Source organism: Phyllostomus hastatus, unplaced genomic scaffold, assembly GCF_019186645.2.
Source record: "Phyllostomus hastatus isolate PE091 unplaced genomic scaffold, TTU_PhHast_1.1 phas_contig_283, whole genome shotgun sequence".
In the NCBI taxonomy this organism is placed as follows: domain Eukaryota; kingdom Metazoa; phylum Chordata; class Mammalia; order Chiroptera; family Phyllostomidae; genus Phyllostomus; species Phyllostomus hastatus.
The window spans coordinates 2579577-2606331 of NW_025333833.1; the positions used below are offsets into that span (position 1 = coordinate 2579577).

General features: G+C 62.5%; 2 protein-coding genes across 15 annotated transcripts in view; one reads left to right on the forward strand and one right to left on the reverse strand.

Annotated features, from left to right (window-relative positions):
* Window positions 1-9415, forward strand: part of DCAF6 (DDB1 and CUL4 associated factor 6) — a 69114-nt gene extending 59699 nt beyond the window's left edge. For 5 of the 8 annotated variants that reach the window (XM_045838510.1, XM_045838514.1, XM_045838512.1 and 2 more), the window contains 6 exons: window positions 660-701; window positions 3300-3438; window positions 5084-5240; window positions 5989-6077; window positions 8069-8174; window positions 8959-9415. In XM_045838510.1, the coding sequence (XP_045694466.1) occupies window positions 660-701; window positions 3300-3438; window positions 5084-5240; window positions 5989-6077; window positions 8069-8174; window positions 8959-9023 (598 nt within the window). In that variant the 3' untranslated portion in view covers window positions 9024-9415. The remainder of the gene's footprint in view (window positions 1-659; window positions 702-3299; window positions 3439-5083; window positions 5241-5988; window positions 6078-8068; window positions 8175-8958) is intronic. The other 3 variants (XM_045838511.1, XM_045838516.1, XM_045838517.1) reach the window with 1 other exon arrangement.
* Window positions 9416-11251: 1836 nt separating this feature from the next.
* Window positions 11252-26755, reverse strand: part of GPR161 (G protein-coupled receptor 161) — a 33548-nt gene continuing 18044 nt past the window's right edge. For 6 of the 7 annotated variants that reach the window (XM_045838647.1, XM_045838649.1, XM_045838648.1 and 3 more), the window contains exons 4-7: window positions 22875-22979; window positions 17092-17211; window positions 16863-16988; window positions 11252-16285 (exon numbers count right to left, since the gene is read on the reverse strand). In XM_045838647.1, coding sequence (XP_045694603.1) covers window positions 16020-16285; window positions 16863-16988; window positions 17092-17211; window positions 22875-22979 — 617 coding nt within the window. In that variant the 3' untranslated portion in view covers window positions 11252-16019. The remainder of the gene's footprint in view (window positions 16286-16862; window positions 16989-17091; window positions 17212-22874; window positions 22980-26755) is intronic. The other variant, XM_045838653.1, reaches the window with a different exon arrangement.

Sequence of the window (26755 nt, forward strand, 5' to 3'; positions counted from 1 at the left end):
CTGTGTCCGAGTTTCTGAACGCTTCGCGTTCCTTCTTCGTTGAAGAGGGGTGCAGAGGAGGAGAGCGAGCCGAAGAAGGGACGGCCCCTGGGGTGTTAGCAGCTCTGCGACTGGCCGCTTGCCTGTGTGCAGTCTTCTGGTCGGGGCGGAGGGCCAGCTCGGGGCTCGGAGAGTCGCTCCGCAAGGAGAGCTGGCGGGGGGGCCCCGTGGGCAGTGTGGGCCTGAGTCCCTCCCTGCAGGTGCCTCCGCTCCGTAACTGGGTTACGTTCTGACCTCTTCAAGGGGCGGGGGGAGGTGGGGGGGTGAAGGGGAGAGAAAGGGACTTGGCTCTGGGCGGTGGGCGCCCCACGCAGGCGACGCTCGGTCGCGCCTCAAGTTGCAAGCCGGTGTGGCCCCGTGAACCAGCGCCACCCCAGCACGTTTCAAAAATGATGGAGAGCGTTCAGCGCCAGGTCTTCCTTCTACCTGTCTTCAGTGCGCGCTCCCGTCTCCCCGTCTCCCCCCCACACTCGGTTGAACGGCCCCCCCTCACCACACCCCGGAGCGCAGAGGGCAGCGGGGGGCTGCCGGCCGGCGGTGGGGCGAGGTGGCGCCAGCCCGCCACGCTGGGTGCCTGCGTCCGTGGCGTCTGTGAGTGACTGTTGTGTTCCCTTCACTAGATTTAATGTCAGAGGAACCACAATAGGTGATAGGATAAAGAGGTAATTCAGTGTGCTCCCTCCTTCTTGTTGCTGTCTTTGAGTCTTCGTGACGACTTTGCCAGGCGCTGTTCCCCACAGCTAACCGCCTTTCCCGTTAACAGTTACCGCTCCCCGGGGCTGCCGGACTCTTGAGCACTCGGCGTTGCCAGGCGGGTCGCTGGGCGCAAACCGTCGCTAGCTGCATGCGTGCGTGCATGGGGCTGGGCCGAAATCAGCTTCCTGTGTGCGTGTGTGACCGGTGTGCACGTCGAGTGTCACACGAAGAAGCAGCCATGACCCGAAGTGATGTGCTTTAGATGATGGCCCCTTGCTTTGCATACTTCCTTAAAGAATGCAACTTACGGTGTTTTGGGGGGTTTTAAACTTGAGTGGGATGACAGCACCTTTTTGCTGTTCCTCAAATACACTCCTTTTCCTCGGGATCAGTGATTACAAACGGACTCCAGTCTAATTCTGTGCACAGGTGTAAGATTCTGATCTTTTCAAAGGAAAGCCGTATTCTCATAAATAATAAGGCCTCATATCGAGATGACACACAACTCTGAAACACTGTCACCTGGAGACTAATAATGGGCACATTATCAATTAACTGCAACGTTCAGGTGACCCTCCGTCCCGTTTTACCTGCGCGTAGCCCGGTGCACGGCCAGAACCGGCCTGGGACCTGATTCTGGCGGCGCCTGTCTGTTTCTTACCATTGGTTTCTGAAGCACAGCGGAATGAAAGGCACAGCCCCAAGCAAGCACCCGGAATGCCGCCACGGGGGGGGGCCCCCCTGGGGAGCACAGGAAAGAGGAAGCAAGCCGGAAACGGCAGTGGCTGTAGAAGCATCCCTTGGAGGGCCTGTTCCCATGAGAATGCCCATGTAAACGTCTTCAGGTTATTTTTGCTTTTGTGCTGGCGTTCTCAGGCTGTTTCAGCGTTAAGGTGTGTTTGAAGTAACTTTCTGCAAATCAGCCTACTACCAGTCACCACTCTCTAGTTAAAGGACAGAAAAATGGAATTTGTTTCAGGGCTTTTTGGCTTTTCTGGTTTATTTATACCTGTTATTCCAAGTGCCTCAAGCAAATTTCAGCTCTTGCAGTGAAGACCCCAACTGAAAAATGCCGCACTGCGCTAAGCGAGTCCAGCAAAGCCAGACCGCTGGCGTGGGGGCTATCGTGAACTGACCCACGGGGGGAAGCAGGAGAAGCGGCCCTGACCCCGCCCCCTGCCCCCCATGTCCCCCTTAGAGCCAATGAGAGGAGACGCACCCTCTTGGCCTTGGTTGCTGCTTTCCTGCAGAGGGATTGGGGCGTTTCCAAAGATAAGGCAGTTTTTTCCTGCCCTTCCTTGTTTCTTCGTCCTATTTTTTTTGTCTTCCACTCACTTTCTGCCTTTTGTGGTTTTAATTCAGCATTTCATGAGTCCATTTTTTCCTCCTTTCTTGGTCTAGGAATTACACTTTTTTTTTTACTTGTTTCGGTGGTTGCCCAAGAGCTCGCAGTGTGCGTTTACAGCTCACCCGAGTCCCCTTCCAAAGCGCTGCACCCCTGCACGGGTGGTGCGAGTGCCTTTCCGCAGCCTCAGCCCCCTTCGCTGCTGCTGGCCTCCCCTCCCCCCACCCCCAGCTCAGCGACGAGAACTTGGCCACGAGAGAGGGCGCGCCGTCCGCTCTGTGTGCAGCCGTGATGTGTCTCCTCGTCCATGAGGCCGGGCATCCTCCTTTGTAACCGCTAACTGTCCGTTTCTTCCGCAACTTTCCTGCTCGCGTCTAGAAGAACGTGAGTCTTCTAGCCCTGTGATTTCCTGTTACAATGGTCGTTTTTCTTGCTGATTTATAGACTTTTTGTGTATTTTGGATTTTTTATTTATGTATGTCAGAATGCAGTGTTTTAAACCTTCCAGCTATCAGACTCATTGTGCACTCTCGTGGGTGGGACGGTGTCTGCTGGTAAGCACAGCGGTCTGAACAGAGCCCCCTCCTCCCCCTCGGCCCTGCTCTGCCATCGCCGCGCCGCTCTGCTCCCCGGGGGGCGCCCCTGCAGAGCGGGGGCCGAGGGGGAAGGCCGTCATCCACTGCACGTTAGTAGTGCTTCGTCCCCTGTCCCCGACTCCTCTGTCCTCTGCTGGGGACATCTTTAAGCAAAAATCTCACAACAAGTTTATCCATTGCTGGTACACATTGCCCTCCGTTTCCTTTGGCTTCTCCGTATGCCTTTCAGTTTCCCGGTGTGGAGAGGAGGAGAGGCAGCATTTGCCGGGGCCTGTTTTATCTGTGGCAGCCTGCACGCGAGTCTGTCTGGACTGCGTGCGGTGTCCCCGCACCGCCCTTGGAACTCGGCGTGCCGCGTGCCGCCCCCCGCGGCCCACGCCGGGAGCAGGTCTCCCCGCCACCCCTCACTAAAACACCGTGTTCTCGCAACTCGACTAGTCCAACGGGGCCCTCTGCTGTGTCCGCCTCGGGCTGCGGCCGGGGGTGCCTCACGGAGACCACGTGCACTTGAACGGGCTCCTAGCCCTCTGCCTTGAACCTGCATCGTTTCATCGTTTCATTGTGCGGCGGCCCGTGAGTGGCGTTCACCTGTTTGTGTTTCTCTTTGCATGTGGAATTCACAGACGCTCTGCTGTTGCCCGCATTCAGGAGTTCTTCCGGCGGAGGAAAGAGAGGAAGGAAATGGAAGAGCTGGACACGCTGAACATCAGAAGGCCGCTGGTGAAGATGGTGTATAAGGGCCACCGCAACTCCAGGACAATGGTACCGGGCCCTCGGCCCTCTTCGCGGAGGGCGCGGTTTCACCCTGCCTGTGTGTGTGCGTAGCCGTCTCGCTCCCGGGCTGACAGTGTGGTCCCAGCATTGCCCTGTGGTGCCTCCACAGCTGTCCCTTGACCCAGACACGGTTCTTTAGTCCCGTGATGGGGCAGGAAGACCACTGGTTTTTACAGGGACTAGCGTGGGATTTTCAAACTTTCAGCTTGTACGAGCGACCAGTGCTTCTCATTTGCCCTCTCACGCTTGCTGTGCACCTGCCAGCAGGTGGTTGGAAGTCACAGCAGCTCTGGCTCTTTCCCGAGAGAAAAGAGGAACGGGACGGAGGGCCACCCGAACGTTGTAGTTAATTAATAATGTGCCCGTTACTAGTCTCCAGGTGACAGTGTTTCAGAGTTACATGTCATCTTGATATGAGGCCCTATTAAATTATTTATGAGAATACGGCTTTCTTTTTAAAAAAAATCAGAATCTTACACCTGTGCACAGAAATTAGACTAGAGTCCGTTTTTAAGATTTGACGGCGTGAAACCCAGACTCGCTGCGGAGCACAGCCAGGGCGCTCTCCTCGCCCTCCGAGACGGGCCAGCAGAGGTCCGGCTGAGTCGCCGCGCTCTCCAGACGTCGGCTCCTCGCGACGCAATACCCAGAGCAGACCCCGTGGCGTGTAAGACCCCTCCAAGTCTGACAGCCCACAGGTCCGCACGCCCAGCGCTGTGTTGACTGTGTGTGAGGGGGACCCGGCGGGGTGATGGGTGCACCGTGCCTGTCCCTCTGAAGCACTGTGCATCTGCAGAGTGCTGTCCTCCCGCAGTCACCGAGTGCCCGGCATGTCTCCAGAACCGGCGTTCCTCTGCCGCCTTCAAGGCTAGGTCAACAGGCACTCGAGGGCAGGGAGATAGTGAGCTCTCTATGGAAGGATCACCGGGAGTAACAATGCAATCATTCGAGAAAGAGTACTATTGTTACGGCGAGTAACCAGTTTACATTTCTTGCATTTTGCTGGTTAAAATTTTGGAGGAAAAGGATTAGGAGCTGGAATGACATGAAAAGAAGATGAGTAAATAAAGTAATAGCTCCAAGTAACAACAAAAGTGGCTCCCCCTTTTTGCTTGGCCAAAAAAAGGGCAAAGCAGCAGCTGCAGAGGACGTGACCGACAAACAGCGGCCCTGAGGTCCGCAGACTTGGAGGGTCGCGTGCACGCGCCCACCGGAGAACGCGGCCGTCACAGCCGCTCCGGCCGCCGCCCGTGTCGTTGCCTCAGGAAAGCGGGCGCGCCTGCAGCTTTCCTCCTCGGCCGGGGGGCTTCAGGCGGCTGGGAACGAGACCGGGGCTCCCCGTGACACTGTCAGACGCCCGGAAGTCCCCGTCGTTCATTCAGCAGTTAGCAGTTGGGCACCCGCTGTGTGCTCAGAGCCGCTTCAGACACGGGAGCGCGACAGCGCCCTGTGCTCGCCGGGGACTTGCCGCTGCTGAGAGCCGCGTCCCCGCCAGCAGAGCCCGGAGACACTAGGGGACGGGGAGGCTCCTTGCTTCTTACTTTCCAAGCCAGTAACACGTGTTTAGAATAAATGTGTACGTAAATAACTTCGATGTGAACTTCCCTGTACTTTCCTCTGTGTAACCCCTCAGATAAAAGAAGCCAATTTCTGGGGTGCGAACTTCGTGATGAGCGGGTCCGACTGCGGCCACATCTTCATCTGGGACCGGCACACCGCCGAGCACCTGATGCTGCTGGAGGCCGACAACCACGTGGTGAACTGCCTGCAGCCGCACCCCTTCGACCCGAGTAAGGGCCCGCCCGCATGGGGGCGGGGCTGGGAGTCAGGAGAGGGGCTCGCCGGCTCCGCTGGCGCTCCGGCCGGCACGGGATCACCTGGGTCACCCTGGCGGGCAGCCGCCGGCATCAGTCACGGCTCTGCTGGGTTTAGAACAAACACAGCCACTCTGTGGGCGGGAAGTGCGGGGCGGTCGGCCGAAGAGAGCGTCCTCCCGACACTTCCTCTGAGCTGGGCGAGCTCCTCCCTGCTCCTGCAGATGGCACCCGGGGCGCGCTGGCCGGCGCTTGCCTTCCGCTGGGAATTGCCCTCGTTTCTCCTAGAACAGCGGTGAGCACGAGAGAACTCTGAGTCCTTCGAGATGGTCTTAAAATTGTACGCTAGGGCCATTTCTAGGAAATCTTCGAAATAATGTTCTCGGTTAACAGATGTATCAGCACAGTTTCCACTTCAGCTCACTGTCACGGCACAGGTACACACAGTAGGTCCTCACTGGACGCTGTGGATAGGTTCGGCGATGTGAAGCGAAACAGTGTATTCAGAGCCAGTTTTACCACGAGTGAGTTGCTACAGTGGAGACTGCCGTGCCTGCGGCGTCTGGTCGGGGTCACCATGAAGTGACTTGACGTGCTGGGGCCCTGCTGTGCACCGTGTGAACATGCGTGTCTGTGCACACGTACGCACATGTGTGCACGTGCGCACAGCTTGGAGACGTGGCGCGTGTTCTGAGTTCAGGGTGACCGTGCGTCTCCTTTCCAGTTCTGGCCTCGTCTGGCATCGACTACGACATAAAGATCTGGTCCCCGCTGGAGGAGTCGAGGATTTTCAACCGCAAACTCGCTGACGAGGTGAGCTGCGGGTCACACGTGCCGGCCCCTCCGCGTGGTCCCCACAGGCCCTCCCGGGCGGCTTCGGGGCGGCTGCTCCATGGAGGGCACCCCGGCGAGGCCCTGCCGCCCGGGAGGCCGGCTGTGGGAAGTAAAACTGGAGATGAAAACGTGCCTCCCGCACTAGAGGCTAAAATCAAACTAGTGTTTTGCTAATTCGAAGGCTGAGCATTAGTAATACCAGATTGTTTTGTAGTTTGAGGACAACAGGTTGACTCTGTACTGTCACAGCAGAGAATCTTTAAAAAGACGCCCTGTCCCTTTGAGGACCCCCAGGGTCCGGCAGAAGGAACGCCCGAGTGAGTGCGGTGGTCGGGGACAGAGTATCTCGCACGAGATGGACAGCACTTGGAACGTGCCACCCGAAATGTCACGTTGTGTGCTTGGGTCGGCGTTATGTCCCAGAGTCACACCCCTGTGATTTTGTGATGACAACGGGGTCCGGCTCACCGGCGCGTGAACCGGGGCAGTGTTTGTGCCGGGCCCTGCGGTTTTCCACGCCGTCCTCCGGCCCCGCAGCCCGCGGGCAGCAGGACGGATGACAGGGGACCTTCTCCTTGGTCCCGGTGCCCTAAGGCTCCCTCCGCTTCCTGTCTGAGCCCGCGGGTTTCCGGCTGAGCCCTGGGAGGCGCCAGGTCTTCTGTGGGTCGGGATAGGGAAGTGGACGGTCGGCCGGCCTCTCCTGTGGCCGGGTTTTCACCCGTGGGTCTCCGTGGGTGGTTTCGCATGCTAATGGGCGTCCACTGCGTTAATGGGCTGCCGACCGCTGAGCTCCCGGGGGAGGGGAGGCGAGTGCAGCTCAGGGGGCTGCCCCCCCTCTGAAGGAGTGAGTCCCAAGGGCCCGGAGCTCAGAAGGGCAGGGCGTGGAGGGTCAGGCAGAGCCCTTCAGAGCGGGTGGACAGCAGAGCACGGGCCCCACGCGGCGTCTGCCCTGTGGCAGGCACCGGCCCGCAGCGCCGGTCCTGTGGGTCCCAGGCACACCCTGTGCCTGGGGCTCGTGCGAGGGGAAGGCGGACGCCGCCCGGCCAGCTGGCACGCGAGGTCGGTGACCGAGACATCCACCCAGCGTGTGCAGGCCTACGTGCGGGGGGGACAGCTGTGCTCGGAGTGGAGGGGACATCCCCCACGAGGACGTGGAAGTCGCCAGGACTGCGTTTACGGGCAGAGAGGGCGCCAGGGAGCCCTGGAGACACAAGGGCCGGCGTGTTCCGCGTTGTGTGGAGGCTCCGGGAACGCCCGTGTGCGGAGACCGGCCGTGTGTGTGGGGGAGGCGCTCGGGCAGACGAGAAGCCTGTCGGGGACAGACGGCCAGGGCCCCGCGGGGACCCGGTGGGCGGAGCCGTGCTGTCCTTCCCCGGGGCGGCCCACGGATGCGCCCGTGTCTTCGCTCAGGCTTCCCGGCCCCTCCCCCCAGCGCTCTGCTGCCCGCTGCCCTTGCCCCTTTGCCCGCAGCCGGGCCGTGGAGCCCCCGTGTCTCGGGGGTTCCCTGAGCCCTGTCCTTGCTCTTAAGACACCGGTCAGCGGTAGCTCGTGTCCAAAGGCCATATGTCAAGGCCCCTTTGCCTCAGTCGGGGACCCCGGGGACCCGGGGACGACAGTTTAAAATCCCCCTGTGCCCGAAGGTGTCGGTTCTGCTGTCGGGGAAACGACGTCCGGGCACAATGCAAAGATGAGTTGAGTTCCCGGGTGTGTGAGCAGCCGGGCGGGCCTCTGTCCTCCTGCCCCAGGGGGGAGCGCTCTCTGCCTCGCTCCTCTCGCGCCCGCGAGGAGAGTGACCGTGAGAGTGACCGTCTGGCACTGGGAAGCCTTGGGCAGGAGGGGGCGTGGCGCAGACAGCGGGCGGGACGTGAGGGGCTGCTCTCGCCCACACGCCCCCCCCCCGCCCGGCCTTCAGGGGGCAGCGCTCGCTCCCGGGCCTCTGACGTGCCGCCGTGCCCCCCCCTCCCCCGCAGGTCATCACCCGCAACGAGCTGATGCTGGAGGAGACCCGGAACACCATCACCGTGCCCGCCTCCTTCATGCTGAGGATGCTGGCCTCGCTGAACCACATCCGCGCCGGTGAGGGCCCTCGCGTCCCCGGGGGCGCCTGCGGGGGGGAGTGCGCCGCGGTTGGGGATCTGCGTGGCAGGACGGAGGCGGCTTTCACCCAGAACTTTCAGCCGCTCTGCCTTTCCTGTCCGAGTGGGGCTCCTGCCAGGAGCCCTGGTGCCATCGTCGGCGCCCTTAGTGGGCCCTTTGCTCGAAGTCAGAAAAGAAGCAAGCAGAGACGTGGCGCGTGCTGTGGCTGAAACAGACGCCTCCGTGTTTTCTCAGCGTCCTTTTGTTCTAAGTGAGAAACCGGGGTCCGGTGCCACAGAGGACACAGACTGCAGATGTCCCAGCTGACGTTCAGGAGAGAATTCAGCAGTCTGTGGGCCAGACAGCAAGGGTCCCAGTGTCCCTTCTGAACAGGGTGTGCTCACGGAGCGTGCTCATCACTGCCCACCGAGTTCGTAGGCCGGCCGTCCTCGCACGCGGCGTCACCCCGCAGTCCGTAGGGGCGGTGATGGGCGTTGGCGGAGTTCCTGTCCGGCACCGGGCGCGGACCGGTCACGTCGCAGGTCCAGCCTCGCTGGGCCCCGACCCCCCGCCGAGCGGGCTGGCCGTGACTTACCCAGGCCGTGCCGCGGACCAGGCGGAGCCTGAACTTGAAGCGACCGTCCAGGCCCTCAGCCCCCTCGGCCTGGGACTGGCCCACGCCGCGGGGAGCCGACCCAGCGTGGCGATGTGCGGGGTGGCGGGCACCTCGGGTGTGGCCCCGCGAGTGCATCTTCCGAGTGTCCCCCCGCCCCGTGTTTTCCAGACCGGCTGGAGGGCGACCGGTCGGAGGGCTCCGGCCAGGAGAACGACAACGAGGACGAGGGCTGAGCGCCTGGAGCGGCCGGCGCCGAGCCAGCGTGCTGGAATTCGTACGAGACATTGTTATGTTTTTCCCTTTACAGAGCTTCAGTGCAATTTTAAGATTATGGTTTGTGGAGTCTTCCCTTTTGGGGGACAGCTGGCGTTGGTGTGGAATGACTGTGTGCATGAACTTGGGCGAGTGTGTCAGCCAGACCCAGCAGGTGTCTTCAGCCCTAGTGCCCTGCGTGAGCCGTGCTAGCCTCGAAGTGCAATACCCCTCACCTCCAGGCGGGGGAGCCGGATCGACATTGGAGAGCAATTCTCGTGTAGTGACAATGTTGGTTCCAATAAATTTCTACACTTGCCATTTGCATGTTTGTTGCTTTCTGATTAAAGAAGCTGGTGGTTTTAAGATCTCCCGAATTTGACTTTGTATTCAGTGCCTTGTTACCCTGACCCGTGTTTTCCCGCCTGTTCTGTGACATAAGACTGTCTCTTTTAGATTTAGGAATCTTTCCTCTTTTGACTTGTGTGTGATAGAATCGCACAGAAGAGCTTTTCCCCATCTCACTCCAAAGTCCTTTCCCTTCACCTCCAATCGTCACCTTAGTGCGTGTGGACCCTCCCTACCTGTGGGGGGAGTCAGGCTTCCGGTGGGTGCTCCCGGGTCACCGCAGCGCGAGCCGGTGCTGTCGGTGCTGTCAGCTCTGGCTCCTGGCCCCCTGACTACAGGAAGGTTCAGCTGGGAGTGGGGACCACCCGTCTCCTCGTCCCTGGTCCCCCTCCACCCCAGCGTGCTCCTCCGTGCAGGCCGCCTGCCGCGGCCCCGCCCCACAGGTGACGGCCTGGCTCTGCTCCAGCAGCTGGGCCTTCACCGCCCTCCCTGCCTGCTCATAACCTGTCATCTCCCGGCCCCGCCCACGGGGCCTCGAGGACTCGGGTGCAGCGGGGCGGAGCGTCCCTCTCTGGCCGCAGACCAGGAACCCCTCCCGAGGTGGCTGCCCACCCAAGAGGCCCTGCTGCTGCGGAGGGGACGGGCGGGCTGTGCACGGAGAGGACGTGCCTCTTCGGTCGGTCAGTGGCTGACGCCGGCCCTGGGCGGGCCCCCCGCCCCCGCCTCCAGGAGGGAAGGCGGTGAGTGGGCGAGGGGGGGGGATTCAAGCTTCAGCCAGGAGGACGCAGGCAGCTTTCGGGAAGTGCAGGGGTCTTAGCCTCTGGTTCCCCGTTAGTCCTGTACCTGCCGACACCACCCGACCTGTCCGGGCTCGTATCCTGGGAGGTGAGTGGGGGTGTGGTCCCATCTGCAGCGCCGACACCGCGGGGGCTGTGGGAGGGCCCTCGGGACCACAGAGGACAAGGCGCTGTGCAGAGCGACCGGAAACACTGCGGTGGGCGCGCCGTGCAGCACTGCTTCTCCTGCCGGAACCCAGCGGCCCCAGTGCCGGAGGGAGGCGGTGGGAAGCCCACGGCACAGAGGCCCTTGGAGGGCTCCGTGGGGTCGGGAGAAGCAGCCGGAGGAGGTCCACCGGCTGGCACGGCACGTGCGCCCTCTGGGCGGGGGTGCGACGGGGAGGGGCAGGAGGCACGTGGGAACTCGGAACTTCCTGCTCGGTTTTGCTTGGAACAAAACTTCTCTAAAGCTGTCGTTTCTCTTTTACACAGTGTTTGTCAGAACGGTCTCCTCTCAGCGGTTTTGCGGAGTCTGGGGTTGTGTGTTACAGAGGAGCCACGGGGCGAAAGGGAAACATCCTGGAGGCAGGTCCGGGCTGTGGCTCAGAGGGCGTCGCGGGGCAGGGAGGCGGGACAGGAAGTCAAAGGCTGGACCCTGGAGCTCACCTCCACCCCCGGTGGCCAGAGGACCGTGACCTTCAGTGGTGGCAGCCAAGGGGCTCGGGGAAAGGGGGCCGTCAGGCCCGAGGAGGTTTGGCGTCTCGGTGACGATCACCACACGCCCTCGACTTTGGCGCTGGGGTGGACGCATCAGCTGGAAAAACTTTGCATCAGGAGCATTTGCGCTGTATTCCACAACCTCCTGGGAGTCTTACCGTCTTGGGGGAGTTTCGAAAACACATGGATGGATGTGCCTGCGTGGCTGTGGTTCGCGCCCCCTGCCCCCAGTTTGGCAAAGTCGGCCCTCCCTCCTCCATCTCCTTCCACCTGAGGGGCTTTGGGAAATGGAGATACGAGGTGAAGGGGGAGAAGGACCAGAAAGTCCACAAGTCCAAGGACAAACACACAATTTCCACAGACCAGATATTTAATCAGGTAAACAAAACTATTCTAAACACACTTTTGTTTATAAATACTGACTTACAGTAATCCTAAACATTTTTCTTAGCTTCAAAAAACTCCAAAAACTTAGGTGAAATGTGTTTCAGGATTAGCTTGTCATTGTTTTGTTTGCAGGTGGATTTGTAACTGCTTTTGTCTCCGGGGTCCCATTGCTGGAACACAGCAGGGACTGTCCCTGGTGCGGGGACAGTCACCTGATTGGTGACGGTTGAGGCGGTGGTGTCCAAAGGAAAAACAAGTGGCCTCTGACTCCCCAGCTGCTGATACCGGGAACCTGCTCCCTGGGGGGACCCACCCACCCTTGTGTCCCATGCCCCCAAAACAGCGCTGAGCAAAACGGCGCCCTTGAGGATGTAACGCCGGCGGCCCTTGCCTGGGATTCTCCCCAGGGCGTCCGACCACGCTCCCTGGGCCTGCGGGTTCCGTGGGGCCGGCAGGCAGGCACCCCAGCCTCCCAGCCTCAGTGTATGACGCAGTAGCGCCCCCTACCTGCTGAAGCCCAGTGGCCCCGCCTCCGACAGTGAGGACCTTTCACCCATCCTCGTCCCTCATCCTCGGCAGCAAAGCGGGCTCCTTCCTTCTCCGTCACGTGGTGGAGACAGGGTGTTTGGCCTGGACACGGGCTTCATGCACTTGGGGACCTCGGACAACCCCCTCACTTCCCAGGCTCCCTGGAGTCTGTGTGTCTGTCCCCGGCCCCGAAGGAATGCGGGCTCCGCCCCCTCTTGTGGTCAGCGCACCCCTGAGCTGCAGGCTGGTCCCTTCCCTTCGCTCCCGGGGAATGTGGGGCTTCGCTCCTCCTGTCCCCACGGTTCACCTGAGATTCCACGCACACCGGGGACAGCGGCCTGGACTCCGGTCCCTGCACTGCCTGCCCCTCAGGGCGGAGGGTCAGAGAATCTGCAGTCCCTGTCCCTGCAGGACCCGGGCTGCGTCCCAGGAGCCCGCCTCTCCTGGGCTGGGGGGCCGGGCGTCTGCGGCAGACGCCCTGTGCCCCGCCAGCGCTCGGGAGCTCCCGCTGCCAGGCCGCCCTCCCCTCCTCTCTCTCACCTTCCCCATCCTCCCACACCTCCTCGTTCCCACCAGCCTTCACTCAACACCTGTCCCCTAGGATAACAGCGTCTCGGGTCCCGGGACACGAGGAGACACCCGCCTACACTCACGGGTGAGACCGCGGGGGCCTGGCACCACTGCGTCCTCGCGCAGTGCTGGGCATGTGAACCCACGGCACCTCCCCAGGGAAGGTCCTGCGACCTGAGTCCCCACATGGAAATGGGACAAAGCCTCGTCTCACAAACGGGAAAACCAGTGCGGGGAGACGCAGGGACCCCAGAACACCTAGCTCAGCAGTCGAGACGGCAGCGTGGGTGCGAACCCGGAACTCAGCCCAGCAGAGCCCACCCTGCCCCCGGGAATCCTGCGTAAACCCAAAACGAGCGCATAGCAGGCATGCGGATGTCTCAGCAGTCGGGCACACAGTGGGCGCTCGGGACATGCTGGTCCCCTGCCGTACCCTCTGGTAGCCACCTCGCCCTCAGTCCCTTCCAGCAGGGTGGCGGCGGGCCCAGGGCGGGGCCCCCGGGGGCGGTGTATCCTGGGCCGTCCAGACGCGCGTCTCCAGTGCGCAGGGACACGGCCGGGTGGGAAAATACTCCTGCGGGTCCTCAGAAGAGGCTAAGACCTCTGGCTGCACCCGTCCCCCTCCGGTTGCCCCTGCCCCACTCCCCGGGCCGACTGCAAAGGCCAAGTAGCCTCGCCGGCCGCTCAGACCACACTGCAGCCCCTCCCTCCAACAAACGGTGCTGGCAGCCGGTGGCCCTGGTCTTGGTCCTCAGCCCCACCTCCCGGTAGTCACCGAGCATCCATCCCATAGCCGGGCAGGGGCAGAGCCCGTCTACCCAGTGAGGTTTCTGGGGTAAGCCCACCGGTGGGGGGTTCCTTCCAAAGCCGAGGAGGAACTAAGTGGAGGCAGGTGCAGAGCAAGAACTTCAGGTGCCTCTTTAAGCGCTTTCCACTGCTGCCACCTAGTGTCCACGGTGCTGAACTGCAGCCTCCCCAGGCCCGGGAGAAGGCCGCGCCGCGCATGCTGTGAGGTTACCAGGCCTCTGGGCCACACCAGCCCCCAGCCCTGGTACCGGGGGCCCAGCACAGGGGCCCGTCGGGTGGCACTCCCAATCAGAGAATCCGAGGTGCGCAACAGTCCTGAACGTGGTCCTGTCAAAACCAGGAGGCACAGGAAGGTTTCTAAGTGGACAAGTGGCCAAATGCCCCCCCCACCACCACCACAGTGCGTGCAGCCCCTCGGGGAGGCGTGGGCAGTGTACACGGGCCTGGGTTTCGTGGGGACAGTGCGGTTTCACCTGCACCGAGGGCAGGCGTCCTCAAACATGCCTCTCAGAGCTCCAGAACGTGTGCGATCGGCCCCACCCCTCCCCCATGCACCTGCTGCTTCCTTCCTCCCTCCCTCTCTCCCCCTCCCAGACGGAACTGGACACTCTGAGTTCCCAGTGATGCAAAACGTGGTTCTCGCTGCCAGACACCCTCCCAGGCTTGGCTTGAACCGCCACCTCCGTGGAGCTACCCCTCTCACCGCGCCCCCAGCTGGAGGCAGTCCCCTCCCCTGCAGCCCACAGTCCTGTGTGTCCTCGGATTCGACTTGGCCATTCACAGCATCAGTGTCCCCGGTCTCCCCCTGAATGAAGTGGACACACGTCCGGTCATGGCTCACAGGCCGGCCGGGCGCAGGGGCTGACGGGCGAGTGGGTGGGCAGACCTCAGCGGGAGGAAAGGAGGCAGCGAGTCCTCTGGCAGGTGCGGTCCTTCTAGATAAGCTCGGACCTGATCTATAGGTCCCAGCCCGTCTGAGCCACACCTGTGGGGACCTGGGGTCTCAGGACCCTTCCTAGAACTCAGCCCAGCCCAGCCCGGGGCATGCCTTCTCCCTTCCTGGGCTTCCCAGCCCCCTGGCCGCCCTCAGGAAGGCCTCCTGGTGCCCCGGGTCACTCCCACCGCGGGGTGCAGGCGGAGGCCTCCCCCGGCCCCACCCCACACGCGCCAGCTGAGCGGGAATAGGCTCCCTTCATAATAGACCTACACAAGTGCAGGGGACATGCACACAGAGGCAGTGTAAAACGCCCCCGACGGAGCAGCCCCTGCCAGTGAACCACCTCTGCCCCTTCCCCCTCCCACCCGGAGCCTGCCCAGCGCCTGGCGCCTGGCTGGCCCCGAGACGTCGTCAGGGAGCCCGACCACCGTGAAGGTGGCAAGCCCCCAGGTCTCGACCAAGGTCTTTGCACACTGCAGACCCGGGGCCGGCCAGCCCCTGCGCTTACTCGGCAAAAAAGCCGCCGCCTCTCCGGGAGCTGGCTGGCCCGGACAAGCACGCCACACTCGGGAGCAGCTGCCGGGCGCACGCAGCCGGTGCCCTCTGCTGACCAGCCTGGGCCTCGGGGGCCGGGCAGGCGCTGCCCTGGGCTCACTCGGTCGCCCGGGCGGTGGGGCCAGTGCAGGCGGTTTCCCCGCGTCACTTGGCCAGCGGTCCAGGCCCCACCCACTGCTGTCCCAGCTCCGAGGGCAGGGGGCAGAGGTCTAAGCCCACGGATGCACTCCACCTGGGAGGGGGCGTCTCTTCCCACACGGTGGCGTCCTGGAGGGCGGCGACTGAACAGACCAGCCGGGCAGTCCGCACAGCTGGGCCCGTAGCTGCTCAACGCACCTTAGAAGCCACACTCGGAAGCCGTGCAATGTTGGTCTGTGGGTCCCCACCCACACCCCTATCTCTACCTGACAAAGGACGCCAAAGGTCACAGTCGAAAATGCCCTTGGAGACCATTCAATCTGATGCCCCACTCCCACGTCCCATCTCCCCGCCCAGAGAGGCAGTAAGAAGGGGCGGAGCCGGCCGGGAGCTCAGGTGGTGGCTCCAGGCCCAGCAGGGCTGCTGTTCTGCCTTCTCTCCTGTCAATCACGCATCACGCACCGAGTCCCTGGGACGAGGTCTTCCGAGGAAAAGGGGCTCCTCTAAGACAGCGGCGTCTCCACCTCCTGACCAGCTGGCACAGCAGCCTGTCCAGGTGTGATAAGTCCGTGGTGTGTCCTAACCAAATACATTTTCTTTTTTAAATTCTGGAAAGGAAGCACCTGGTACCTGCTCCTTCCTCCCGTCTTTGATAGTGGTTTCTCCCTTCTTTTGAAAGAGCCAAGAATCAGCAAGTAGGGAGGAGCCTGTGACTGCCCAGGACCACCAGCAGGTGGCTCCACCGAGGCGAGGTCACAACCAGCGCTGAGGCGTGGGAACTGGATGCGGGGGTCTCTGCGGCTGGGCTCTCCTCTAGGGACCCCGCAGAAGCCTGGGTGCCCTGGGAAGGGCTCACCTCCCGAGCCTCTGTCCCTGGGTCAGTGCGTGGGCATCAGGATGCAGGCCGAGACCAGGAGAACAGGACCTACCTGGTGCTTCCTCCCCACTCCCAGCCCGGTCTCCAGCACCCCCTCCACGCCCCACCGCCCAGAAAGGCACGGCCACACCTCCGTCTGCTTTTCTTTGTGCTTTTTCTGCTTTTGGTCCCGTCACGGGGTCTGCAGGAAGCCCACGTGGGGGCTCCCACTGACCCTGAAGTCTCTAGCCATGGACACCGTTTTCGTGTTTTCAGGCACCTGCCCCGTGCTCCCAGGCCCCAGCTCGGTGGGCCGGCCGCGGGCGCCCGTCTCGGGGGACAGGCCACCCCGAGGCCCTCACTTCTGTTTCGAGGTGAGAATGTTCCCTTCCTCGATGCTCTGCAGCTGGTGCCGCTGACTCACGGGCACTCGGCTGCCCTGGCGGCCCCCGAAGCCGGCCCCGGGGACAGTCCTGGCCACCAGCAAGACCCCGGGCAGAGCCTCCTCTCCGAACAGGTTGACCTTGGCTTCGGCCTCTATGGCTTTGGCCAGGCTGTCTGCGTAGCTGTCCAGGGACTTGTGCACATCGGCTTTCACGTGGAGGACCGGATTCCGGGCAGCTTCTGGGGGGGAGGAGGGGAGAGGGTGAGCAAGGGACCGGCGGCACGTGCGTGCCCGTCCTGGGACGTGCCCGCTGCCGCCCCCCTGCCCAGGAGGGGAGGCGGGCCCAGCTGAGGGGCGAGGGCTGGCAAGTCGGAGCCCCTCGGCCAGCATCCTTGACTGCCCTCCTCATGGCCCGTGAAATCTCAGCGGGGCTGCACCCGGCCTCAGTTTCCCCGCTGGGAGGCGGCCCCAGCGCACACCCCTCCCTGCACAGGTTCCCCGTGACCATCAGACCGCTCCTCCCAGGAGGCCCGGGTCTGGCTCACGGCGAAGGGCGGGAGACACCTCCTACCGACGACACCCAAACGCTGCGTCTTTGGGGGAGTTCTCTCCAAACCGCCTCAGGCCCCGGGGCTCTCTGTCCACTCTGCAACGCCTCAGGTCCCCAAAGTCCTGGACGGCCTCAGGGTCGGAAGTCACGCTGAAGGCCGGGGCGCCCCCCGACCTTCACCCTCACCCCCCCCAAGGACGAGGGTCAGACGACCACCATGACGAGAAGACGGGAGGGGTGTGGCCTGCCCCCACCCTGCCACTCACTCTGGGGCGGACAGAGCCGGTCTGAGGACACGTGTGCCTGCGTGGAGTCCGGCGGCCCTGGCCCGCCCCGTCTGGCGGCCGCCTGGTCGGTCGGCTGGGAGGCCGAGGACTCGAGGGAGGAGGACCCTGCGGGTGGGCGGAGGCGCGGCCCTGGTGTGCTGGGGCCGGACGGGGAGGAGCCAGGGATCGGGCGGAGACCCTGCCCTTCCCTTCCCCTACCCAGACTGACCTTTGATCTGCTCCACTTCATCCTCGAAGGTCACGGAGCTCCTCCTCTTGGGGGGGCACGTGCAGTGGGCGGGGGGCTGGTCCTCAGACACGCAGTCCTCCAGCAGCATCACATCCGTCCCTAGAGCCAAGGTCGGCGTGGGCACGGAGGGCCAGCGGCTGCGCCCTCGCACCCGCCCGGGATCGCGCTCTCCCACGGGTGCCCGCCCACGGCCAAGTGCACCGAGCTGCCCTGCAGCAGGTGCCCAGGAAACCAACACTGTGTCGTCGTCCTCCGAGGAGGGTGCCGCCAGCGTCGGGGCTGCTTCAGACACACAAAGAGGCAGCCGTGTTGTTACGCACGCGGAGGGGTGGGCTCTGAGCCACCGAGGGCGCCCGCGGAGTGTCCGGTGGGCCAGACCTGGCCCGGGGGAGGGGAGGAGGGCTGCGTGGAGGAGGGGGCCCAGAGAAAGAAAGAGCTGTGTGTTTTGAGGGATTCCTCTTACAGTTTGAATTTCTGTCATGGTGGTGAAAATGTGTGGCACTGAGTAAAGAAACACTAAACATTTTTTCTTTCCATTACAGTTGACGTTCAATAAAATGTATTAGTTTGTCGTGTACAGCATCGCGGTTACATGCGTGTGGACCTCACGGGGTGGTCGGTCCCCCGGCAAGTCTGGCGCCCATACGGCTGTTACAGCATTACCGACTGTACTCCCCACGCTGCCTGCCGCGGCCCCGCGACGGTGACCGCCGGTGTGTGCTGCTCAATCCCTTCCCCGTTTTCGCCCGGCCCAGCCCCTTGTCCCGTCCGGCGGCCTCCAGTGTGACCTCCGTCTGTGTGAGTCTGTGTGTGTGTGTGTTCGGTGTTAGATTCCACACACAGGCGGAGTCGTATGGTACGTGTCCTCCTCTGCCTGACTTACTCCACTTAGCGCAACGCCCTCCGGGTCCGCGCCTGTCGTTGCAAACAGTGAGATTTCACTCTTTTTTATGGCTGAGTCATACGCGTGGTCCAGATGCACCATGCGTTTCCCCGATCGGCCATCGGGGGACACTCGGGCTGCTTCCACGCCTGGCCGTTGTACACGACGCCGCAGGGAGCATGGGGGAGCCTGTATCTTGTCCAGTCGGTGTTTCTGCTTTGGCGTTTGTCTGGGTGTGTTTTGGAAACATACCCAGAAGTGGGATCGCTGGATCATATGGCGGCTCCACCTTTAACTTCTGAGAACTCTCCACACTGGTTTTCCACGGCGGCTGCTCCAATTTATAACCCCACCAACGTGCACAAGGGTCCCCTTTCCTCCACGTCCTCACCAGCACTTGTTGTTCGCTGGTTTACCGATGGCCATTCTGACAGGTGTGGGGGGTTATCTCCTCGTGGTTTTGGTTTGCATCCCACTGACGATTAGCGATGCTGAACGCCTTTTCGCCTGTCTGTGGGCCGGCGGCAGTTCCTCTTCGGAGAAGCGTCTATTCAGGTCTTCTGCCCATTTTTCAATTAAAATTTTGTGTGTGGGTTTTTTTGGTTATATAAGTTCCTTGCATACTTTGCATAGTAACCCTCTGCCATGTGTATTAGGGGTGAATATCTTCTTCCATGTGCCTGGTTGTCTTTTCATTGTGTGAATGGTTCCCTTTGCTGTGCAAGAACTTTTTAGTTTAATGTAGTCCCATTTGTTTATTTTTCCGTTTGTTTCCCTTGCTGGAGGAGGTAGATCCAGAAAATATTATTACGGGCATACCACAGCATTTGCGGCCTATTTTCTTTTCTTCTAGCAGATTTTTGGTTCCGGGCCTTGCATTAAGTCTTCAATCCATTTTGCATTTGTTATTGTATGTGGTGTAATCCATTTACATTTAAAGTAATTATGGATAACTAATGTAATTATTGCCATTTTATTATTCATATTTTATTTTTTAAAATTTTCATCTATTTTTAGAGAGGGGGAAGGGAGGGAGCAAGAGAGGGAGAGAAACATCAATATTTAGTGCCTCTCACATGCCCCCCCCCCGCCACCCCGCATTGGGGCCTGGCCTGAAACACAGGTGTGTGCCCTGACGGGGAATCCAACCTTTCGGTTCGCAGACCGGTGCTCAATCCACTGAGCCACACCAGCCAGGGCTTATTATTCGTACTTTAGATATGTTTTTTCTTCTTTTGCTTAGAGAGGTCCCTTTAACATTTCTTTTAATATTGGTTTGATGGTGATGAAATAAATCCTTTAGCCTTTTCTTGTCTGGGAAGGTCTTTGTCTGCCCTTCCGTTCCAAATGACAGCTTCGCTGGGTGGAGCCATCTCGGTGGTAGGTCCTTGCTTTTCATCACTGTGAATATTCCGCACGCCTGTCCCTCTGGCCGGAAACGTTTCCGCTGAGAAATCAGCTGGAGGTGTTCGGGGAGCTCCCTTGGGGGTAACTAACTGCTTTTCTCTCGCTGCTTTTACGATACCTTGTTTCCAGCCTTGGCCATTTTAACTATGAGGTGTCCCGGGTGGGTCCCCATGGCTGCATCTTGTCTGGGACTCTCGGCTCGTCCTGGACCTGGGTGTCTGTCTCCTGCACGAGGCTGGGAGCGCTTCCAGTCCTCACGTCATCGGACAGATTTCGGCCCCTGACCTCTGCTTCCGGCACACCTGTGATGCAAGTGCCGTTACACCTGGTGTGGTCCCAGAGGCCCCTTCCGCTGTCCTCGCTTGTTCAAGCTCCTTTTCCTTTCTGCTGCTCTGAGTAGGTGCTTTCCTTTCTGCTGCTCTGAGTAGGTGCTTTCCGCTGCCTGCCTTGCCTTGCAAAGCGCTGATCCGACCCTTTGCTTCGTCGCATCTCCCGCTGACTCCCTCGGGGGCACTCCTCATTTCCGAGACCGTGTTCGTCGTCCCCGACCGGCGCCTTTGTGTGGTTTCTGTCTCGTGCAGGTCCCCGCTGAGTCCGTCCGTCCTCTCCCTAAGTCCCTGAGCATCTTTACATCCAGTGTCTTGGCCTCTGCACCTGCCGGGTTGTTGGCCTCCATTTCACCCAGTTCCTCCTCTGAAGTTTCCTCCTGTTCTTTCTTGTGGGACATAATTATTCGTCTCCTCGTTCTGGCTGACTCCCTGCGCTTGTTTCTGTGTATTAGGTAGAGCTGCTTCCTCTCCCGGTCTTCACAGGGGCCCTTATGTAGAGGTGTCCTGCGAGGCCCAGCGGTGCAGCGCCCTGGTCACCAGAGCCGGGTGCTCCGTGGGTGTCCCGTGTGTGTGCTGCGTGCGCCCTCCTGTGGCAGTTGAGCCTGACTGCTGCAGGCAGTCGGTGGGTGGGAGGGTCCTCAGGTGTCTGGCCGTGACCACAGTGGATGGGCAACATGGTGTGCAGGGCGGACCCCATGCGCGGAACTCCTCACTGGAGTGGGCCCCAGGCCCCAGCTGAGTCCACCCTCTGGCTGTGCTGTCTGTGGAGCCGGCTAGGGGTGCTCTGGTGTGGTCAGAAGCTGACCACTGGGTGTGCTGGCTGGCTTTGGCGCCTCTTCTTGGGAGGACTTCAGAGCAGGCCAAGGTCAGGGGCTGCCTGTGCCTGTCTGTGCCTGGCCTGGGGCCCAGGTGGCTCACTCTGGGGCCGCCTGGCAGGAGCCGCGGAGTGACCTGCAGTTGGACGTTGCCTGTGCTGGGAATGGAGGCACTGGGGACGGCTCTGCTGTGACCTGAGGCTGGCGGCCACTCCTGCTGGGCTGGGGGCCGCTTCGCAAGAGAGAGGGGCAGGCCACATGCAGGCCAGATGCTGCTTTGGGGGGGGGGGGGTTGTGGACCTTGGGGAGGTTTTAGAAAAGCCTGTAGCACGGGCAGAGGCTGGCCACTTGTGAAGCCACTGAAGGAGGTTCGGCTGACACACATGATGGTGGGAGATGGGGCCTCAGGGAGCCGCCCGGGTGGGGTAAGAGGTGTGAGCCAGTTGATGGGGACGCCGACTTGGTGCCCGTGCCTGTAGGCTGGGTGTGGGGGAGGGCCCCACAGTGGAGCAATGGCGGCTGCCAGCACTGCTGTCCCAGGGAGAGCCGCCCCTCCGGCCCCCACCCTGAAGCCAGACAGTTCAGTTCCTCCCGGTATGTCCCTGGTGCTTTTTGGGCTGCTGTCCCCCCGCTGGAGCTCAGGGTGAGGGCTGTGAGCTCAGCCCTCGAAGAGGGTGCCTGGGCCTGCAGCGGCCTTCCGTCTCACCCGAACGGAGTCCCCGGTGATTTCTACAGCCTGGTGCTGCGGGGACCCCCCCTCCTGGCACTGGTGCTCTGAGCGAGGGCCCGGGTGGGGCGGAGGCTCCTGGGCAGTCTCCATGCCCCTCCTGATTCCCAGTCGCTCCACGAGGGTGTGAGACCCTCCCGTGTGGGGGCTCGGTCCCTCCTACCAGTGGTGAGGTGGCTTCTTCTTTCTATCCTTAATGGCAGGAGTTCTGTTCCACTGTCTTCAGATGGCTGCTGACGATGCGTGTTCTATGATCCAGTAGTAATTTTCACGTGGTCGCGGGAGGGGGCGAGAACAGTGGTTTCCCACTCCGCCATCTTGCCCGGGAGTCTCCCACAGTCTTTGAAGAGCAGGATTATTGGGGTGTCGTTCCCATCCCGCACCACTCACCCATTCTGAGGGTGCGAGGTGCCTGTCTCCCCACCAGAGTTACTTCAAGTCCCAGGAGGGCAGTTCACCGCTGTGTCCCTGGGACCCAGCCCAGTGACGTCCGGTCAGAGCAGGGGCTTGGCGAATATTTGTTGAATGAGTGAATGTCACAGTGTCTCTGGACCCCTGCGGGTTGTCTGGGAGTGGGGTAATGACCCGTTGAGTGACAGAGACCCCTCCCTTCCTTCACATCTCACGAGGGGCTGGAGGCTGCAGGGGATGGCGTGACCGGTGGGTCAGCCCCGCATGTTGCCGGGCGAGGGAACGTTCCCAGGGAGAATTCCGGGGCAGAAGGCCTGCCCCCAGATCGCCACGACACAGGCTCAGGCGAAGAAACACAGGTCAAGGCCAAGGAGGTTTTTCTAAAGCTGCCAGCGGCGGCGACAGGGGCCCAGAGCAAAGCGCCCACTGCCCAGCCTGGTGCTTCGTGATCCGGGACTCCACGCGGCTCCCTTCACGCCAGAGCCCTAGGCCGGTGACATCTGGCGTTGCTCCAGCCACATGGAGCCACGGATGGCCGGTGGAGACTCTGCCAGCCTCTGCCCTCTCGCCCCCACCTGGGGTCTCCTGAGGGCCCCACAACACGCATGGCGGGCGGGCACGGAGGTGGCACCCAGCTCCCCATGGGCAGCCGGGAGAGACCCTGGCCTCGGGGAGCCCTGGGGTGCATGGTCTTCCTCGAGGCGTTGGAGGCTTTGTGGCAGAGATGTGTCTCTCCCAGGGGACGGGTCGCAGGGCACATCGTAACGGTGACAGGGAGGGGACCTCGCTGGGGCTACCCCTGACACCGCGACCGCTTCCCCTGACGCAAAAATGCGGAGACGCGGAGGTTTAGGAGGAGAAGAGGCACTTGCCTAGGACGACGCGGCTCGTAAGGGGCCGGACTCCGGGGCCCGGCCACGTAACCCGCCCACAGGCCCTGGCGGAGGAGTCACTGAGGAGTCACTACTCCCCAAAGGCTCCCGCTTAATTTGAACCTCGTAACGACCTCGTGCGTCCCAGGGAACGGAACCGAGGTCCCTATTTCACACAGGAGGAAACTGAGGCACAGAAGGACCCTCCCAACTCCAGCCCCCACGCTCCTTCCGCGCAGCACGGCAGGGGCCCGCCACCTGCGCCTACCCCCGCGCCAGGGACACAGGGCGGGGCAGGCGCACCTGCCCGAGGCTTACCTGAGTCCTGAGAGCAGCTGAAGCCGGTGTCCCCCGTGCTGCTGCTGTTCCCCAGGGGCTGGCCGCCGGCCATCAGTGCCGTGAGGTGTGGGGACAGGCCCAGGTCTGAAAGGCAAAGTCAGCGCTGACTGGACTCGCCACGCGGCCGCCCCACGCGGCCGGGCCCCTCCCCTGCCCTCCCTGCCGGAAGCGCGCTCAGCCCATCGACAGGCAGGGCGCCCTCGGCGGCCGCCTTCCCTGCTGTGCTCCCGCCCCGGGCCCAGGGCAGTCTGCATTGTGACGCAGTGGACGTCTGTGACACGGTGGACGGGTCCCCCAGGGGGGCCCTCCCTTGGCAACACCACACCAGCGAGGCTGGCCGGAGAGAAAACCGGTGAACGGTCCTGGGCGAATCCCCAGTTCCCCGGGGACCGTGGGTGGCCACGGGGACCTCCTGAAATCCCGCTCGAGTGCCAACAGGGAGTGTCTTACAGGAAGTTTGACCCCCGAGTGGGAGAGAAGGGCTGTCAGCGGGGGGAGCTGGCATGGGCGGTGGGGGGACGGGGGAGGCCGGTCCTCGCCCTGGGCCCCGAAGCTCAGGAAGGAGGGGCCGCAGGCTGTGCAGGCAGATGGGGCTGGACAGCAAGTCTTCGCAGGGAGCAGCGGATCCCTGGTGTTGGGGGGAGAGTGGAGGGAAGGGAACAGGAGGCCTGGCCTCGGGGACGGGGGAGCCAGTCCCCGCGGACGCTGAAGCCGGACACCCTCCGGCCAACGGGCCGCCTGCCCGGGGCCTCGTTATGTAGGACCAAGGGATGGCCCAGACCACCGGGCGCCTGAGGAAAGGTGCCGCTTGAAAGACAGAGGAATAGAAAAGGAAGGAAGAAAAAAGGGACCTCAGAGGAGTCTGTGCAGGGCGTCCACGGGACGCTGAGAGAACAGTGAGCCGGAGGGGCCGTGCAGAGCGAGGGGGGACCCCAGGGGCGCCCCTGGAAGGAGGAGTCTGGGATCGGAAGTCCCTGTCCCCTCTCCCGAGGGGGCCTGCGTCCCGGCAGCTGACCCCGCAGAGCTCTCACAGAGAGGGGGGCACACTGGCCTGTACTTTCACACTGGTGTTCCCGAGGGTCCAGTGACGGCCCTACCCTCGCCCCTGTTCTCTGGAGTCAAGGGGGGCGGGCGCCACAGTGGCGGAGGGAAGGGCAGGCCCCTCGAGGCCTTCCCCTTCAAGTCGCTTGGGAACTGCCCTCTTGCCCGGGGCTGTGGGTGTGGTCGGCTGGGACGGGAGAAGACCCCGCATGACCACCCCCTCCAGGGGCTCGGGCCCAGAATGGGCCGGTGTCCCAGCAGGGAGCCGGGCCTGGGAAGGAGCCGGCGGGGACCGAGCCCCGCCAGCTGGGCACGCTGAGGCCGCAGTGGGTTTGGACGCCGACTCTGAGGCTGCGGCAACGGCCAGGACGAGCCCTGGTCTGCACCAGCGGGAGGGAGCGTGGCAGCCAGCCCAGTGTGGCTCGGCCGGGCGGTCCCAGACCACGCGGCCAGGTGGCCTCGCAGCTCCGTGTCTCCCGTCACTTACCGCTGGAGTGGGCGCAGCGACCCTGCGGCTTTTCACCTGAGATAACCTATCCGACCCCTGGTACAAAGGGGTTTGTTTTCTTTTTTTTTTTTTAAGGCACGAAGCAACAGGCCAGGCCAGGCCGCAGGGATCCGAGCCCGGGGCGGCTAGAAGGGTCCCCAGGAGCGCCGGAGACTAGAACATTAGGGGCCTCATTCCATCCAGGGCGGGTGACCTCCTGGGGCCCCCAGGGAAGGGACTCGGGGGAGCAAGGCGGGAAAGTCCAAAGGCTCCAGCCCCAGCCCCTTCGCAGCCGGCCCAGGGGCACAGCAGGGCCCCTGAGTGGATGCGAGTCAGGGTCCCTGCCCCCGGAGACAAAGGCTCCACCCCATTCCAGGAGCTTCCAACGTCAGGCAAGCGGCTTTCGCAGAGACTGCCCTCCCCTGGTGTCCGGGCCCCGCTCCAGGTCCCCAGGGGGGCCCGTGGGAGTCTGCTGACCAGACCGCACAAGCAGAAGGGACTTCAGTGGCCCTGGGGACAGCTGGCACCCCGGGGAACCTAACCTTTGGCACTTCTTTGGGGGCTGACAGAACGAGGAAACCCAAATCCCCTGACTGTGGCTGAAATCTGCGTCTGAAACGAACACGACAGTGTGTTTGTAAGACTCCCGGCCTCCTGGGGTCAGCGGGGGAGCTCCAGGCGTTTCTGGAATTCCCCTCTGCCTCGGCGCCCAGGCCCCGTCTGGAAAGATGGTCACTCCGTGTCCTGATTCCTTGGGCCACGGCTTTGCAGGTGCCCATGCAGGTGGAGAGGCCTGAAGGCAAGGCAGGGCCTCCCGGTCCTTTCTTGCTGGCTTTGAAATGGATCTTACCGCCCTTCTGGGCCCTGGACGACCACCAGAGGACGTGCACTCTCCGGGGGGGCAGGGGGGGCCCAGGGCAGGCTTGGGACAGGGGTAGAGGAGTCTCCTGCACTTCTAAGCCGTGCCTACAGAGGGCGCTAGACCAGGGTCTGCCGCGCTTTGGCTGGGCCAGAGGGACCGGAGAGGGGAGTGGAGGCCAAGCTGCACAGGCGGTGGGAGCTGCATGCTGCTGTCCCCCCCCCACCCCGAGAACCCCCAGGGACGAGACAGCAGGGCCCCCATCCCTGCAGAAGGCCAGCCGCTTCACCCCACACACTCTCCAACCCCAAATCAGCCCACAAGCCGGCTTTTCGCTCAGTGAGTCGGAGACCGCCCGCTGCCTTGACCTCGCCCGCCCAGCCTCAGCTGGTGCCGTCCGCCCGCCCCCAAAGCCTCACGGGCTGCTCCAGGGTGAGCCCGGCCACTGGCACGGGCGCTCCTGGCCCGGAGAGCAGACACGCCTTTCTGTTCCGTCTACCCGCTTCCCCTCACTCTCCCTGAGCGTTGGGGATGATTCGGATAATTCCCGCTCTGCACCCTCCTGAGAGGGGAGGGGGCGACCCTCCCTTTCCGGAAGAGGAAACGTCAGCCCGAGGGGAGACCCGCGGCCGAACGGGTTCCTCCTGGAAGGATCCGACAAGCGCCCTTAACGCCGCTCTCCCGACAGCGCGTCCAGGTGATGGGCCCCTCTGACGTGACCCTGGAAATCCCGCGGCTGCTCCCCTGGGTCCACGTGGCAGTAACCGCCGGCGGCAAGATCCACCGTGCGCGCCACGAACAGCGGGTGGCGGCTGAAGGAGAAACGGGATGTTCCGGAACAGCCTAGAAGCGGCCGCTCTGTCGCCCTGAGTAACTGCAGCCCGAGCAACAGTGACCCGGCCGTGGAGAAGCCTGGGAGACCTGACTCAACGGCACAGACCCAGAGTGCCTCCCACCCCAACCACCCGTGCGGCGGGATCTGGAGCTGGGGACCGTGGGAGGGGAGCGGAGGAGGTCAGGAGGGCGGGTACGAAGACGGCAGAGAGCTTGCTCTGCCCCACCCCCGCCCCCACGTGAGGACCCAGCAAGGGGACAGGCAGGAAGAGACGCTCGCCAGCACCCTCGTGCCCAGCACGCGGGTCTCCGACTCCCAGCCTCCCAACGGCAGGAAAATCGACGTCCGTCCGTTGTCTAAGAGATGCTCAGAGCACAGGATTCCGTCACTCCAACTCCTGCCCGGGCCTCAGATTCCTTAGGCAACTCCTTTGGGTCTCCTCCAAGGTGACGGGAGGCCCCAGAACCTTGTTGGTTCCGAACCGATTATCCAGGGGAGGGGAGTGTCACGTGTGCACACGGCGGTGACATTTCCGCGTGGGGGGGGAGGGGGGAAGGCTGAAGCTTGGCTCTGACGTGTCCCGAGTTACGAGGGACAATCAAGGACACCAGTGACCCGGGACGAAGGGCCCAAGGACG